This window comes from Saimiri boliviensis, chromosome 3 (genome assembly GCF_048565385.1).
Source record: "Saimiri boliviensis isolate mSaiBol1 chromosome 3, mSaiBol1.pri, whole genome shotgun sequence".
NCBI lineage: Eukaryota > Metazoa > Chordata > Mammalia > Primates > Cebidae > Saimiri > Saimiri boliviensis.
Window position 1 is genome coordinate 135,366,448 of NC_133451.1, and position 18,828 is coordinate 135,385,275.

At 38.2% G+C, this 18,828-nt stretch overlaps 1 protein-coding gene across 2 annotated transcripts in view; it reads left to right on the forward strand.

Moving 5' to 3' along the window:
* The window catches only part of DCHS2 (dachsous cadherin-related 2), a 264,576-nt gene that overhangs the window by 145,976 nt on the left and 99,772 nt on the right, over positions 1–18,828 (forward strand). For both annotated transcript variants that reach the window (XM_039479120.2, XM_074396804.1), the window contains exons 4-5: positions 14,292–14,528; positions 15,889–16,905. In XM_039479120.2, the coding sequence (XP_039335054.1) occupies positions 14,292–14,528; positions 15,889–16,905 (1,254 nt within the window). The remainder of the gene's footprint in view (positions 1–14,291; positions 14,529–15,888; positions 16,906–18,828) is intronic.

Genomic DNA, 18,828 nt, shown 5'->3' on the forward strand with positions numbered 1-18,828 from the left:
TGTGAATCAGTTTTTGGTTACAACTGTCACACAAAAAATGTGTGAGTTTTACCATAAAGGCTGCAATTTCCCTTCGTTGTTGACTCCTATGTAGACATGAAAGGATGGTAATAATAGAAACACAGGCTTAGTCATATTTACCATGTTTATAAAAATATTAGTTCGTATTGATGTCACAAATCTTCCCATGAAGTAAGGAGAAGGCAGAAATAATATGCTTTTGAAGATACAGGGACATAAAGACACAGTCTGTAAATCATAATGGGTGTTGTTAAATAAAATTTATAGGAAGCCGTTGGTTTGAACGGAGCACTAGACCCAAAAGGCCACTCCAAAATGGAGTCACTCATGCTCAAGTTTCATGCCACCAAGCTGAAACAAAGTTGTTTATTTGACCTTCCAGGAAATCAGGAGAGAGAGAGATAATAAATAGCCAAATCCCCAAATGAGCCAATTTTAGCTGGCAGGATAAGAAAGTCCTGTCTGTTTTAACATTTACAAGGAAAGTAACTGTGAAACGATCAGTCTACTCTTTGTTCCCTGTTTCTGCTTTTCTTTTCTGTCTATAAAGCTAGCCACTTCTACTCAGTTCATTGGAACACATTCTATGTTATAAAATGAGGTGCTGCTCAATTCTAGAATTGCAAATAAAAGCCAATTAAGATCTTTAAACTAAATTTGTTGTCATTTTGTCTTTTGTCAACATTTGAGCATTAACTGTCTTAACTGTCATGACAAACGTTTGATGTAGGAACTGTTTTTATCTCCATTTCACAAATGAGCAAATGAATCCAAAGAAGATAAACAGTTCATAAACATGGTGAGGAAGTGACAACCAAATTGTGAACTGAGAGTGTCTGGCTTCAGAGTTCCCAGACTTACCATATGCCTACTGCTGGTGTTCATGTCCTAGAATTGCTGTAACAAAGCGCCACACTCAGTGGCTTAAACGCAGAATCTTATTCTCTACAGTTCTGGAGGCCAGAAGTCTGAAATCAAGGTGTCAACAAGATTAGTTCCTTCTGGAGACTCCCTTAGCTTCTGGTGTTTGTTGATCGTCGACATTCCTTGGCTATGGCAGCGGAACTCTCATCCCTGTCTCCATTTTTGCGTGGCTTTCTTTTGTGTGTCTTCTTGTGTCCTTCCTTGTGTATGGACACCAGTCATTGGATTTAGGGCACCCTTAAAACCGGGATGATTTCCTCTTGAGATCCTTAACTAATTGTATCTACAAAGACTCTTTTCCAAATAAGGTCATATCCTGAGGCTCCAAGTAGACATAAATTTGGTGAGACATTTTCCAACTTCCTATATTACCTTTTAAAAATTATGCTATCTTAAAGTACTACTTGCTTTTTTTCTCAATTATTGCCATATTAATGACTTTTATATGGCACTCCTTCAACTGTAAGGATCACTCAGGTCTAGGTCTTAAAGGGTTTTTGTTTTTACTTTAAGTAAGTGATTTCCTTTAAACTGAATATTTAAATTAGTGTTATCTCTGTTGGTGGTGGTGAGGTGGTGTCAACAGTGGTGTTCAGAGTTGATTCTCTCAAATTATCAGTGTTCCAAATGACAAAGTGAGAGAGGATAATAGCTAGTCTTCTGGTCTCCCATCTGTGTCCACTGGAAATATATTTGGACCTCCCCAAAAGCGACTGTCAGCCCACGTCCATGTTGCCAACCTGTGTCAGTATCAGCACACAGGTTTTTCCTTTATAAAAGCAGGAAGGTTTATTGAAAAGATTTTGAAATATTAACTTAGGACAACACATGCAAACTTATAAGAGTCTGCCATCTACAGTAGTGGGTCCACCTTGTACAGTAATGATACAAATGGAAAATATACATTCGTCCATACAGGGCTGGTTTAGATAAATCTATGGACCAGAAATCTGTACCATTTAAGTAGAGGGGTTGGACATGTTGAAATAAAGAGTGTCATTACAGCCTCCTCCAAAAAGCTCCTTGGTGGCAGGCTGCCAGGACAGATGGGCCACTGGTCAGCTCTTCTAGCAGACTTACTTAGATGCTTTGCAGTGAAATATTGATGCTACTCCAGTGCCTTTTACTTTACTTTTCCCCAAAATATTTTAAATCGTTAATTATTGATTATTTATTGGTACATGGAATTACCCATCTAATACCTTGTAGTCTTTAGGAGAGAAGGAAGGAACCAGTACTGTATTAAGGAGTCAGGATATGTGAGACACTACGCTAAGTACTTTGCTTATATATATGATCTAGTTTTATCCTCTCAGCAGTTCTGCTTGATATTGATATTAGTCTGATACTGTAAATGATATCAGTCTGATTCTTTAGTCTGCTTAGAGTTATAAACAGAAGCACAGAGCATTTAAGAAACTGTTCAAGATCAAACTAGGGATTGATAGAACCAGGATTTGAACCCAGCTGTATCTGATGCCAAAAATCTGACTCCATGCTCCTTTCTTACTCCATCAACTCTAAATCATAGATTTATTGCCTTGCTTTTAAGAAGCAGTTCCCCATATGGAAAATATCTAGGATGCCAGGTTTATGGAGGAAGTCTGGTTCTGCTAAGGTTTAATCAAAATCATTCCCAAATAAACCTAGCACTGAGAACATAAAATTAGCATATAGAATCAGAAATCTAACATTCATAGCATTTGAAGGCAAGGATTAAAAACATCACAAACTTCACACCCTTGTTTGTGCAGTACTTATGCAGAAGGAAGACTTCATATTTTAAACCGAAATAATGATAATATCCTCTGAATATATCGCATTGATTAAAGTGGTCTTCTAACTGTCACAGACATATCTTTAATATATCATCCCAGGCAGGTTCACAGGAGTTAGATACATACAAATCTGAAGTCAGACATTATCATAAAAAATCTGTATTTTGAATGTCCAGTTTTTTGACACAAAGTTTGCAGATTGTTATGGTAAATACTCTACATCAAGAGGGGGACTATGGTTTTAAAATGCAAATGAGTAGACTTAAATATGGGGTAGACGTTTTTGATGGGTATCTAGGAGTTATGAATTATTTCTCTATAGTTTTTGAACATAAGATCTCTTCCCACTGGCCAGGGACAGATTTTTTGGTCTTAAGTAAAAGCAGCTCAATAAATGACTTTTCAGGGTCCCATGAATTTGACTTTAAACATGAAGAGTTACTTACATAGGCACCTGATCTGGTGACTTCCTTTATTAAATTGGCAATTAGGTAGGATTCATGTATAATGTATTAAAAATAATTATATATATTGACTAAATAAGGGCATGTTGTTACCAAAGGCATAAAATTGATCTTATCCACTGAAACTTTGCATTGCATGGGACAAAGTTGTTGTGGGGTGTTTTTCCTTCTCTGAGTTGACTGATTTTTAAATATAATACATCAGGACCTAGAGGAATTCCTTCATTAACATCATAATTGCCACCTAAGTTGACTAGCATCTTTGTAGGGGCTATCTGTTCCCTTCTATGATCTGTTCTTGCCTTGGTAACACACACTCCAAATTGTTACAGGTGAACGATAATGTAAATATTTGGTCTGGAGTTCTGACACCTTACTACTCTTCTGCTATGGACTACGTGTTTGTGCCCTGCCAAAACTCATATGTTGAAACTCTAACCCCTCATGGGATTGAATTAAGAGATAGGGTCATTGGGAGTTAATTATGTTTGATGAAGTCATAAGGGTGGAGCCCCACAATGGGATTAGTGGCCTTATATGAAGAAAGGAACTAGAGCTTGCTTTCTCTGCCATGTGAGGATACAAGAAGATGGCTGTCTGCAAATCAGGAAGACAGCCCTGAGCAGACAGACACTGATCTGCTGGTACCATGATCTCGGGCTCCCCAGCCTCCAGAAGTGTGAACCACCCAGTCTACTATGGTACTTTCGCTATAGCAGCCAAACTGACGAAGACATCTTCTTTCTTCTTTGTGGAATTCTGCCTAATCTCAAGCTGTGACTTTTCCAGGTTGGTTTGCTCATTTGTTAATTCATTCAACAAATAATTACTGAGCACCTTTTCTGAGCCTGGGACTCTGCCAGACCTGGTTTGGTAATGGTGAATAAGACAGACACAGCCCTTGCCCTCAGGGGCTTTAACTTGTGAAGCGGGACAAACAAAAGCAGGAAAACAGAAAATAATACGTTTCATGAAGGAAATAGTGGGGGAGTTGAGACAGAGAATAGCAAGAGCCTGTTCCGTAAGAGTGGTGTAATTAGGACTTACTGTTTTTGTCTGCCGAGCAAGCACTTGTTTATTTGCTTGGAGAAACTTGACATGTGAACAAGGTGACATCAGTCAGATATTGCATCACTTCAAGACACAGTGATTATTTCATCTAAGTGTAGCTCAAGCCAGGCCAGTAGGATCAGTAAGACCAGTACCAGTCAGCATCCAGTCAGGAAAACAGAAACAATAACATTTATACTAACAGAAATAATTTAGTATAGACAGTTGGTAAAGTGGGTAATTGAAGACAGAAAAGGCAAAAAGGAAACACCGAGGTTAACATATGATGGAAGCGAGTATCACCCCTAGGCTGGGGGAACTAAGCGAAACGTTAGGCATCATCAAAACTTAGCATTAGTGAGGAAGCCGTGCAGAGCTGGGACCTAGACATCTTGGGAGAAGACACAGCCAGATGGGGACTGATGCCCCAATATACTGTTATAAACCTGCTTTCAGATCTGGGAGGTACTGGCAGGAAACTGGAAGTCAGGAGGAGGAGAGAAGGGGCCTTTTCATGCTTTCTTCTGTATTTAGTATTCCTCCCAAGTCCTTTGGCACCACCTGCACCGTTTTCCTCAGAAATACCACTATCAGCCTTCATCAGCCAGGCAAGGCCTTTTGGGCAGTGAGCACTGCCCTCACCAGGCCTCCTCGGGTTACAGCAGCCACACCATGGTGACCTGAGTACTTGCTGGGCACTGCTTTGAAAGGCTTAAACATAGCTCTGCACTAACCCTCTGAAACACCTGAGTCTGAACTGCACAGAGACGCCTCAGAGCTGTGGACACCAACCCTGTGGCACTGCCTCAGAGTTGCAAGACACGCCGTACCTCACCCTCCTCCTCTTTTTGGTAGAGGTAGCAACACTGCTTTTTGCCGTCTGTTTCTGCAACCCTAGAGAAGGTCACAGTTTCTTGCAGTTACTGTTCATCATCCCCTTCTTATTCTTTTGGGTTTCCCATACTTGTGTCATCACTTTCTTTAATTAAATGGCCTCTAAAATTCTTAGGATGGTTTCAGTTTCCCTGATTAGACCCTGACCAAAACAAATATATTGAATATAATTCAAGAAATGAAGGCAGTGATTGAATGTATAGATATCCATATTTGCTGGTAAATGACCTAGCAGCCATGCTCAGATCTAAGCCAGGTCTATTTCTACAGGCATACCCTAGTTTATTGTGCTTCACAGGTAGTGTGTTTTTTACAAATTGAAGGTTTGTGGCAACTCTCCTCAAACAAACTTACTAGCATTATGGGGACACTTCATGTCTCTGCATCACATTTTGATAATCCTCACAATATTTCCAACTTTTTAATTATGATTTTAGCTGTTATGGTGATCTGTGATCAGTGATCTTCGATATTACTATTGTAATTGTTTGGGGATACCACAAACCATGCCCATGAAAGACTGTGAACATAACTGATAAATGTCGTGTGTGCTCTGGTCGCTTCACCCATTGACTCTCCTTAGTCTGCCCCAATCCCTGAGACACAGCAGTGTTGAAATCTGGCAGTCAATAAACCTGTAATGGCCTCTAAGTGTTGGAGTGAAAGGAAGAGTGGCATCTCTCTCTCTTTAAATTAAAACCTAGATATGAGATATGATTAAGCTGTGGTGAAGGCATGTCAAAAGAAGGCACATAAGCCAAAAGCTAGGCCTCTTGTGCAGTTATCCAAATTGTGAATGTAAAGGAAAAATTTACGCTTTTCCTTTCAGTGAACACATGAATGATAAGGAAGCAAAAGAGCCTCACTGCTGAGTCAGAAAGTTTGAGTGGTCTGGCTAGAAGACCAGCCAAAGCCTAACGTAGAGCAAAGTCCTAACTCTTTTTAAATATAGGAAGGCTGAAAGACATGAGGAAGCTGCAGAAAAAAAATTGAAGCTAGCAGAGGTTGGTTCATGAGGTTTAAGGAAAGACGCCCTCTCCATTACCTAAAAGTGCAAGGCGAAGCAGCAAGTGCTGATGGAGAGGCAGCAGCGAGTTATCTGGAAGATCTAGCTAAGATTATGGGTGAAGGTGGCTACCCTAAACAATAGATTTTCAATGGAGATGAAACAGTCTATATGAAAGAAAATGACATCTAGGACTTTCATAGCTAGAGAGGGGAAGTCAATGCCTAGCTTCAAAGCTTAAAAGGACTGGTTGACTCTCTTGTTAGGGGCTAATGCAAGCTGGTGACTTTAAGTGGAACAATGCTAATTTATAATTCTGGAAGTCCTAGGGCTCTTAAGAAATATACTATGTCTACTCTGACTATGCTTTATAAAAGGAACAGCAGAACCTGGATGACAAACGTTATCTGCTTACAGATATCACCTGTCTACAGCCTGGTTTGCAGAATATTTTAAACCCACGGTTGAGACCTATTATTCAGAAAAAAATGCTTTCAGATCATCACTGCTCACTGACAATGCACATGGTTACCCAAGAGCTCTGATGAAGATGTACAAAGTTTTTTCTTCATGCCTCCAACCCACCCCCCTTCATTCTGCAATCCACGGATCAAGAAGTGATTTTGATTTTCAAGTATTTTTGTTTAAGAAATACATTTCCTAAGGCTATGCTATAGCTTCCATAGATGGTGAGTCCTTTGAAAGATCTGGGTAAAATAAATTGAAAACTTTCTGGAAAGGATACACCATTCTTGATGCCATTAAGAACATTTGTGATTCATGGAAGCAGGTTGACATAAGAGTCGGAAAAAGTTGATTCCAAACCTCATAGATGACTTTGAGGGAATCACCACTTCAGTGAAGTGGTAAAAATAGCAAGAGACATAGAATTATGAGTAGATCCTGAAGATGTGAGTGAATTGCTGCAATCTCATAATAGCACTTGAACTAATCAGGAATTGCTTCTTTGGATGAGCAAAGAAAATGGTTTCTTGAGATGGAATCTACTCCTGGTGAAGATACTGTGAACATTGTTGAAATGACAACAAAAGATTTAGAATATTCCATATACTTAGTTGATAAATCAGCAGCAGGGCCTAAGAGGATTGGCTCCAATTTTAAAGAAATTCGAATGTGGGTAAACTATTATCAAACAGCATCGCATGCTACAGAAAAAATATTTTGTGAAAGGAAGAATCGATCAAAGTGGCAACCTTAATTGTTGTCTTAAGAAATTGCCACAGCAACCACCACCTTCAATAACCACCACACTGATCAGTCAGCACCCATCTACACTGAGGCAAGCCTCTCCACCAGCAAAAAGATTGCCACTCACTAAAACCTTAAATGACCATTAGCATTTTTTTTAGCAATAAGTATTTTTAAGTTAAGGTATATACATTGTTTTCTTTAGACATACTGTTATTGCCCACTGAATAGGCTACAACATAGTGTGAACATAACTTTTTAATGCACTGGAAAAGCAAAAAAATTCTGTGTCTCGCTTTTTGTAGTATTGGCCTTATTGCAGTGGACTGGAATAAAGCCCACAGTATCACTAAAGCCCTTCAAGTTCAAAGACAAGTGAATTTACCAATTGTGTTGATTTCCTTTGATGGTTATATTTAGTTGTATATAATGCTTTCATTTAATAAAAAAATAAAATTAAAAAGACTAAGCTTTTGAGCTTCTGGAATTAATTAACTCAAGAATTGAGCACTTTCAGACAGGAACTGATTCTGTCTGGTATTATCAGGGGGATTAAGGTTTAACCATGGTAGGTTTAAGGGATTAACCTGTGGATATGTACAGAAAACAGTGCAGTTTCTGATGTTATTGACAAATTAGTTAGAGCCTAGCAATTGATGAACAGGTTTTTTGTTCACACAGTATTTATAATCCCATTACTACACAGGAGCTTTTGATAGATCAGTGTTATTGCAGATAGATAGATTTTGTGTGTGTGTGTGTGTGTGTGTGTGTGTGTGTGTGTGTGTGTGTATGAGTGTATTTACATACTGTATATGTATCTTAATGTGACACTCCTAGAGTTATGGTCTCTATTTCCAAGACTTCTGTTAAATGAAAATGGAGGAACATGATAACAAATATTTTGTTTTTAAAACCTAGTGGAAAACTGAGATTGCAGAGATTTACCCTACGTGGTTAGGTGCTTATATGGTGCTGTTTTGAAATACTTGTAAATATTTTTTTTTAATTATTAACAGGGCACTTTCCTTTGAGAAGTAAGTTTCGTGAACCTCCCCCCACATAAATTCATTTTTTTGAGTGACTACAATATGCAAGGTTCTAAGCTAAGCCCTCTTCATAATAGCTAACGTCTGTGTAATGTTTCACTGTTTACATACAACTTTAAGTTTTGTTATCTCTTGCTCACCTACCTCTGACAGTTCCTGTTTGCTGACTTTGTTGGCATTACACTTAGTTACTGACTGGCTTGTATGCATTCTTTAACGGTAAAGATTCTTGAAAGATTATATTTGTATAACTTTCTATTTATGATGCTGTATCTCCTTTTTTTATTTTTACCTTTCCTTCTAATGTATTTGATAACTCATGATATGGTAAATAAAATGAACATTCATCAGTAAAATTTTGTTAAGATAATAAGAAACTTAATTTTGCTTCATGGACTAACATTCTAGGTGGTATCAAGGATAAAATAAGTGATGTGTTGCTTCTTGCTCCCTGTTGTCAAATCATCAGAAACCTCAAACCCTATTATTAAACTGTCTCAATTAAAAATGCCAGTTTAGGGATGAGGAGGGGGTGATAATTACATACCGAATAGTTCTACCAGAGAGAATTCTTTTCAGTAGCAGAGTGAACGCAGTATAGATATTAATTTTATTAGACATCACAATTTGCCATGTGTTATTGTGGCACACTAGTAATTTGAGGATTTGAAACGTTGTTTTTCATGTTCAGCTTTATATAGACAGTTTCTTCAGAGCATCTTTATTTTAACCTCAGAGACTAATTTAATGGAAATAACTCCCTTAAATAGCTTTACTTGCTGGTTCTGAAACTATCATGATAGTCGTCCTTAAAACTTTTTGTAGAGTAAAAATTCTATTTTTAAGGAAGTATGCTCTGCAATTATTGTTATTATTATTTTGAGATGGAGTGTCACTCTGTCGCCAGGCTGTAGTGCAATGGTGAGATCTCAGCTCACGGTAACCTCCGCCGCCTGAGTTCAAGCGATTCTCCTGCCTCACTCAGCCTTCCGAGTAGCTGGGATTACAGGTGCGGGCCACCATGCCTTACTAATATTTGTATTTTTAGTAGAGATGGGGTTTCACCGTGTTGGCCAGGATGGTCTCAGTCTCTTGACCTAATGATCCACTCACCTCGGCCTCCCAAAGTGCTGGGATTACAGGCGTGAGCCACTGTGCCCAGCCTGCAATTATTTTTAAAAGCTCACATTTTAATGTCCAATCTAAGTTTTCACTATAGTTTACAAGTTTCCTTCATAGTTCTAAAAATAGTTAAATAAATAACCAAACATATCTTCTTTTTCTGAATATCTTTAAAATATTTATTTTTCATTTACAAAGTTAACATATTATTTTAAAATTTTAAACTATAGGAATGTAAGAAGTAAAATTATCTCAACACACAAAGATAACTTCTCTTGACAGTTCCTATCCTTTCATGTTTTTCAGTATGCATAGTTCTGTGTATACATACATCGTATACGTATTAGTGCTTGTATGTATACTTTACATATTGTTCTGTAGTCAAATGTTCTCAGCAGGATTTTATGAATTTTTCTTTTACATTAAATAGATACACTATGATTTTCAAACGTTTGTTCATGTGATTATAATTTTATGTGTTAACGTGAATAGTCCACGAGATGCCCAGATAGCTGATTAAACACTGTTTCTGGGTGTCTCTGTGAGCGGGTTTTCATTTGAACTGGTGAACTGAGTAAATCAGATGGCCTTCCCTAGAATGTGTAAGCATCATTTAATTCATTGAGGGCCTGAAAAGAACAAAAATGTGGAGGAAGTTTGAATTTGCTCTTTACCTAACAGCTCAAGCAGAGACATCATTCTCTTGCCCTTAGTGTTCTTGCCTCTCAGGCCATCAGACCCTGACTAGAATCTATACCACTGATGCCCTCAGGCTTTCAAACTATACCCCCAGCTTTCCTAGGTCTCCAGCTTGCAGATGGGTGAACATGGGACTTCTCAGACTTCACAATTTCGCCAATTCCTTATCATAAATCTCACTTTATATGTATCTGTTACTATCTATCTCTATATGTAGATATGAGAGATATAAGATCTATAGATATCTATATGTATATATAGAGAGAGATACCATTGGTTTGCTTTTCTGGAGAATCCTGGCTAATACATGTAGTACTGACATTATTTTTTTAAGTACAATTAATTGATAACATAGATTCACTTTTGCAACTTGTTTTTCACATGAAATGTAGCATGTAAAGTCTTTCTAGATGAAAACATGTATATGTACTTCATTCTTTTTTGATGCTACATAGTATTTTATTGTATTGATACACCACAACGGAGTGAACTATTCATTCTTTTCTTGATGGATATTAAGGTCATTTTCCGTGTTCCAAATGATAGCCTCTTGATTTATTTCTGTGTACTTACACAAATATGGGGTGGATTTCTGAGTTATTGAATGTGAACAATTAAAATTTGATAAATATCACCAAAGTGCCTTTTGGAGAGTGTACATAAATAGCAATCTGTTATTAACTCTGGGTATTGTCACTTAAATATTTTAGGGAAACATTAGAGGTAAAAATGATGTAGTTGTTTTAATTTTGCATTTTCATTATTTTTAGTGATTTTGAGCAGTATTATATTTATTAACATTTTATTCTTTCTTATCTAACTTACTTGTCCTTATCCACTGCTAATCTATCTTTTAGTTATTTTTCACTTTGTTTACAGAACTCTCTTCTCCTTATGTACAATAAATTGTTGTTTATATATTTCCAAAATGTCTTTTAACTTTGCTTATAAATCATCGAGTAAACTAATGGGTACATGAGGGACTGATATAAAATATTATAGCCTGGTAATTAAATAAAACATGTTAAGTTCATAATAGGCACTATACCCAGGCTGCTGTGGGGTCATAGAAGAGTGTTAGCTAGAGCTAAGTGGAGGGTAAAAGAAGGCCAGCTGCACCAGGTGAGACTTGAGCTACGTTTTAAAATATGACTAGAGGCCAGGAACAGTAGCTCACACCTATAATCCTAGCACTTTGGGAGGCTGAGGTGGGCAGATCACAAGGTTAGGAGTTCAAGACAAGGCTGGCCAATATGGTGAAGCCCCATCGCTACTAAAAATACAAAAAATAGCCAGGCATGGTGGTGGGTGCCTGTAGTCCCAGCTGCTCGGAAGGCTGAGGCAGGAGAATCACTTGAACTTGGGAGGTGGAAGTTGCAGTGAACCAAGATAACACCATTGCACTCCAGCCTGAGACTCTGTCTCAAAAAAAAATTAAAAAAAGAACATATAACTAGAAATTGTTACGTCCAAGAAGATGAAGAAGTTATTCTGGGAAGAGGATGTAGCAATCCAGATAGAAGACAGCAAGGTCTTTTCTGGAAATTACAAGTTGTTCACTTTGCCTAGAGCAAAAGGTACTGTACAGAGAGCTATGGCACAGAGAGCTGTGAGATGGGGTTGCAGAGAGGGAGAGGACACGTTTATGAATGGCTTGGTATGTTAAGATAAGGCATTTGAGCTTTACCCTGAAAATGTGGGGAGCCATCAATGTATCTAGATTTGGATTTTAAGAACACTATTCTAATACAAAATAAAAATAGTTCAGAAGGAGTCAGTCAGGATGCTGAAAGACCAGGTTGTGTTGAGGCGGACATTAAGTTTTTCATTGTCATAATCATCAGGGATCAACATAAAATCTTTTCAAAATTCTCTGTAATTGGAATTTAGTAGTAGACCTGGAAGAATATATACCTGGAGAGTGGGATGATTGGGGTAGAGGGACTTTTTCTTTTCTTCTGTACACATTTTTGTATATTCAAGTTTTATTTTTTCAATCAATCGGAGACTTTAATAAGAAAACAATATTTTTTAAAAACTGCACCAATAACCGATGGGAAAGATCTGACTTGTAAATTTTTTGTGCTAAGTACTGAGTACTTTGATGGACCATCAAATCTGTCTGAAACCAAATGTGAATATGGTACTAAGCGTGGGTGTACTAATAGTCGGTTATATTAGTAGTTTATAGTATTCTAAAAAAGAGTCTTTATACTCTGCTCTGCAATAGTAGGAAACAAAGTGTTTTCACTTTGAGTGTCAAAATTGAGATGATCAACTTGGACCATGCATAGGAGAAAGGAACTGTGAGAGAAATGACTTAAAATCATATCAGATAAGGAATCATTAAATAAAATGGTTACGTATGTATGTATATGTATACATAGAGAAATATATATATATCACAAATTGTCAAATTATATACCTTAAACATATATAATCTTATTTGTCAGTTACACTTCAATAAAGCTAGGGAAAAATGGAAAATGAGGATGTATTTAGAGCAGGTCAGACAAAATATTTCATTTCAGTTAATAATAATACTTTATTAAATTTCTAATAGAAATAAAACAAGAAATTGAAGTGGCAAGAGGACAGCTTTTGATATAAAAAAGGAAGAAATCAAATGGATGTCACCTTTTTTATGACCAGAAACTGATATTCCTTACGTTTTTGCCAACTTCTCTTAAACTGGCAAAGACTGCAGTATTTATTCATTTAATTGATTGTTATGGCTCATGGTACGTGATGGATTCCATAAAAGCCAGCCATACATATTTGTTTGCAAATTCATTTAATAAGTTTGCATACATTTTTCTCATTAAATAAAACTAACAGGTTCATTTCTTAAGTTGATTGCATTAGATCTATTTTCATGTTTTTATGCTAGTACACTAAGTGGTAGTATTAATAACATTAAATAATTTATTTTGTCAGTATTACTGAATCTCTTCCTGACTTAACCATAAATACCTTCTCCTCTCACACGCTCTACATACACAACGTGCCATTCTTGTCCCCATTGTCTTTACCTTTGCTGAAGTTTTATTGTACCCAGCCATTGTATTATATCTTCTCACTAACAAAGGTGGAGTGGAGTCAGCTGAAAAAGAGAGCTACCGTACATGGTCTAGTTCTGGGCAAATGTCAAAAACCTCAGAAGCTAAAATTGTAGTTTCATCCTGTAGACTTGGGATCCTGGCACCTGAGCAGATTATAATCACCCTACAACCCCTCATTAGCCTGAAGTAGAATACACTGGACTATGGGATATACTCTGTTCTGTCATCTTGGGCTGGTCATATGGTAAGGCCTAAAAAAATCCCACAATTTACATTTTTCTAATGTCTTTATATACTTCTAAAATGTCTAATGTTTTAGCTCTAGGAAAATATTGCTTACCTAACATAATTTGGACATTGTTTCACAAATATGCTCAAGTTCTTTGGTTGGTAAATACATGTATCAGTTCATCTCCAGAGAACAGAACCAACAGGATGTATGTGTGTGTGTACATGTATGAGGAGACTGATTACAAGGAACTGGCTCATGTGATTATCAAGGCTGTCAAGTCCCAAGATATGCAGGGTGAGCCATAGCTGAGTCTGGCAGTATCACTCTAGTCTCAGTTTAAAGACCTGAGAATCAGGAGAGCCAATGGTATAGTTTGAGACTAAAGACCAGCAGGCTGTAGACCTAGGAAGAGTCAGTGTTTCTCTCTGAGTCTGAAGGCTGGAGAAAAACCCATGCCCCAGAATGTGAGCAGGAGGCATTCTCTCTTAGTCAGCGTTTTTATTCTATTCAGGCCTTCAACTGAATGGATGAGACCTGCCCACATTGGGAGAATGAACTCCTTTATTCAGTCAACAGGTTTAAATGTTAATCTCATCCAAAAACACCCTTACCGACGCACTCAAAATAATGTTTGATCAAATGTCTGGACATCCTGTGGCCCAATTAGGTTGACATATAAAATCAAACATCACAGTACACTTAATCGATCAGGTGTTACTATTGCTTATTATTATTTGTTACATGTTGTCTGTTTTATCAATGCTTTCTTTTCCCTACCCAGGAATTATTTATTTATCATCACCTCTTAGTCATTTGGAGTCTACTACACTTTCACTGATGGTCACTGCTCAAGATGGTGGTGGGCTCGCAGCTCTCATTAATGCCGATGTTACCATACACATTTTCCAGACAACTCTGGTGACTGCCGAGTTTGAAAAGCCTAAGTACACATTTTTAGTTTATGAAGATGTGCCTGAAGATAGTCCTGTTGGAACAGTGAAAGCAAGAGAGCCCTTGAGTAAGTTCTTATTTCTTATGCTGCTGCAAGTCCATTATTGGAACATTTCTTGTTTTTCCTAGCCTGTGCAATTGTGTTTTTTTTTCTTCTTTCCATGCAAGTCAAAACAGGGGAGATAACACAACCTGTGGCTTACTCTTTGTTCTTCCATTTGTTTCTGTCCATCCCACAATGTTTTCTTCTGATCACAAAAATAACAGGTATGTTTTAAAGAATGTTTAAAAGAATACAGATTACAATATACAAAGTATATGTCTGCTATAACCCACTCACCAAAACACACACACACACAAACACAATTTACAAGTTTTTGACAAAAATGCATCCTTCCGTATTTGTTGTTATAGAGCTTCTTTCCCCTCTTAGTACATACTGAACAACTTTTCAGATAACTGGGCGTCATTCTGTCTCCTTAAAAGAAAGTAGTAAACATTTTCCTTATGCTACCAATTTGAATGATCTAAAAAATATTACTAGTCCAAGTAGTGCTTGAGCAAATAGCTGTGTGTGACTTTTTCACACTTGTAGAGGAACCTCAGCAGGATAAATGATACACTGTACAAGGGTGAACCTCCTAGAAATGAATTACCTCTTCAAAGAGCTTGTCCTCCTCCTGGTCCTCTCCTCTTCCTTCTTCTCTCCCTTCCTTCAATCTCTATGGAGAATATTTGCCCTTCATAGGCAGATATAATAGAGAAATGCCAACATAAATTTAACTTGACTTCCTCAAATATATAAAAAAGCTATCTGAATTATTTTCTGAATATCTTTCCCTTTTATCTAATGCAGGAATAATGAAAAAAATTGTGAAACCTGTAGCTTGCTCTTTGCCCATTGGACCTTCTTTTTATACACCAAAAAAATCTTAAATCCATGTGTCCACTTTTCAACAGGCTTTGGAGAGCAGAGAAAGTCAGACATTGCACAGTAGTCTCTGTAGATGGAGAACATACAATCACGCCTCTTAACGATGGGAAATGTTCTGAGAAATGCCTCACTAGAAGATTTTGTTATTGTGCAGACATCACAGAGTGTACTCACATGAACCTAGGTGGTGTGACCTAACAGACACCTAGGCTAAATGTTATAGTCGATTGCTTCTAGGCTACAAACCTGCACAGCATATTACTATACTTAATCCTGTAGGCAGTTGTACCCCAATGGTAAGGATTTATGTATGTAAGCATTGAAAAGGTACAGTAAAATACGTGTCAGAATCTTGTGGAACCATCATAGCATATGTGGTCCATCGTTGACTGAAGTGTTATTAGGCAATGCATGATTGTATTGTTTCCATTTCTAAGTTTCCACTAAGTCTACCCTTTTGACATGCAGTGGTTGCCCCCTCTCTCTTTTTCAGACTCCTCAGAACCAATCCTTTACAGGATTTCTTCTGGTGATCTGGGCGGGAAGTTCTCCATTCACCCGTGGCTGGGCACTATTCGCACCCGGAGGCCACTGGATCACGAGACGCAGCCGGTGGTTGTGCTCACCGTGCAGGCGCAGCTCGGCAGCGCCCCAGCCTGCAGCAGCACGGAGGTCAACGTAACCGTCCTGGATGTCAACGACAACCACCCAGCGTTCCTCAGGACCTCGGATGAGATTAGAATATCCCAGACCACGCCGCCTGGCACAGCCTTGTACCTCGCACGTGCGGAAGACAGAGACAGCGGGCGGAATGGGCTCATCCGGTATGCCATCGCCAGCCCTCAGCCGAGTGTCTTTGCCATCGACAGAACCCTGGGGGTGCTGTTCCTCAACGGCAGCCTGGGCGCAGGCGAGCCCCGGGAGCGCACGCTGACTCTCAGGGCCGAGGACCACGGCGTGCCTCCTCGGGCAGCCCTGCTGCTGCTGACGGTCATTATCGAGAAACGAGAACCCAGCCCATCCTGGACGTTCGAACACTTGGTGTATCAAGTGGAAGTCAGCGAGTCACTCTCACTGACGACACAAATACTGCAAACACAGGTGCACCCACTTGGCCCCCAGCGTGCAGCCTCGCCGCTTAGGTACTCGCTGGAACCCAGCTTAGACTCTGCTATGTTTGGAATCCGCCCTTACACTGGCTGGATTTATTTGCGGCGACAGCTCGACTATGAATCCACCCAAACATATAATTTTAGAGTGTTTGCTTGGATCCCCGAGGACGGATTGTTGCAAAATGTGAGCACTGCGGTCATTGTTCATGTCCGGGATGAGAATGACAATTTCCCCACCTTCTTGCATGATGTGTTGTTTTTGAAAGTCGAAGAGAGCCCTGTTCCCCAAGGGGTAATAGGCAAAATTACAGCTATTGACATGGACTCTGGAAAGAACGGACAGCTATTATATTTCCTTTTGTCCGATGGAAAATTCTTCAAGATGAATCCTAATACAGGTAGCACTTTATAGTTTCCACCTATTCCTTTAAAAGGAGGATTGAGTATGATCACACTGGTCTTTAAGTAAAAATAGAAATAAAATATAATTAGTGTTGACAAAACTCAAATCGTTAGATGCAGCATTAGTGCGTACAAGCAACTGAAATTTGGTTTTTAATAAATACAGTATTTGATTACTGTATTGTGAGATCTTAAAAATGGAGTGAAAATTGAATAGAGTTTCACTCATAATGATTTATACTTTTTTTTTTTTTGCAACACATGCACATCTTGCCAATATACGGTTCTTTTTCTGAACTAGAGATATACTCAGAACTGGAGTGAAAATATTCTCGTGTAAAGGCTAATTTTTTTTTAGCAACCATCCTTTTCCAATTGTAGACTTTAAAAAAAGTCAAAACATATTTTGTGAAATAGAAATATCAGTGTAAAACTAGAAATCGATTCATTGGTTAAGATTTCAACATCACTCTAAGAATATATGTCCTCATTCTCATTCTGACAGGGAAACCAGAGGAAAAAGTGGAATCATTACAATGGATTTTTTGAAGTCTGAATTAAGAAATTATATATTAAGAGTCATTATATTTTAAAATTTATATTGTATAAGCTTATGGGGAGTTTATTTAATCCTTACAATGCAATATATTTCTATTTCAAATGCATAGCTGGGGAAACTGGGACTCAGGTAGGTCAAGTAGTATACTCAAGGTCACAGAGCTGGTAAGATTGAGAGGAAGCCCCTGCTTTGCACAGGATACACCATCAATGTCATAACCTGGGCAGATGACTTTAGTGGGACAGATTTTGCATTCAGTTCTGATAAACTTCAAGCCTTTGTTCTCAAACCTCTGTTGTGTGAATTAGGAGAAGGTGGCCTTTCTCAGCAGATGGAAGGTTTCACAGGGCACATGGCTTACCAAGGAGGTTGCAAGCTGCCTTTCTTCTCTCATTCATTTCCTAAGCTGGGGCTCCTTCTGCGAGGGCACAAACCGTACAAGTATACAGGATGACCCTGCTTGCACTTTACTTCCATATGGCTACTACCTAGGTCTTCTATTTCAGTTGGTAATTATTTTTTTTTAAATAAGCAAACTACATTTGGTTCCTCCATAATCTCCCCTCCCCTATGAGAAGACCAGGTATGTCCATTCCTAATTTCGTTGTATGGCTTTAAGCAAGCAGCTTAAGCTCAGATTGTTTTTTTTTTTTTTTTTTTTTTTTTTTTTTATTTACCATGAATACAGGAGATAATTCCTGACATGTGCTGTGCCATGTTTGTTTTCAGGGGTAAAGAGCCAAAGAGTATGAAGGGGCTTATAAGATTATGTGCTTGTAAACTGTTCCTCCTCCCAAGGACAACATGGCAAGGCAGGGTGGAGGGAAGGTGTCCAGAGCCTCGGAGACACACCCCTTTACATCCAGTGCTCCGGACTGTGTTTCAAGTGACAGGGACTTGAGCTCCTGTGGAACCCTACCCTGGTGTCACTAGAAATCGATTCATTGGTTAAGATTTCAAAATCTTAAAAGATTTCAAAATGAACTGCACAGTCTTTTACACCCCTGACCTCGAAGGCTGCTGCTTACCCATCAGATTTGCTTTATGAATAAAAATCTATTTGTCATTCAGAAGTTAAGGTCTTCAGAGGAGAATTACAGTTTGGAATTTACAAAATGTAGTTGTGTTTATGATCTATATTAAAACCTCAGAATAAACACTATAAATATAGTTTATATATTAATGGTAAACAGTTGTCATATATACTGAATTTAAGCTCACTAATTCTGCAACTTACCTAAAGGAGAATTTTCATTTTCATTCCTTGTTTCCACTTTTCTTTTTTACACAGTGCTATTTTATTTGTATTAAGAGGAAAAAAAATTTTAGCATAGAAATGTTTGTTGGTAGCTGCTTCATG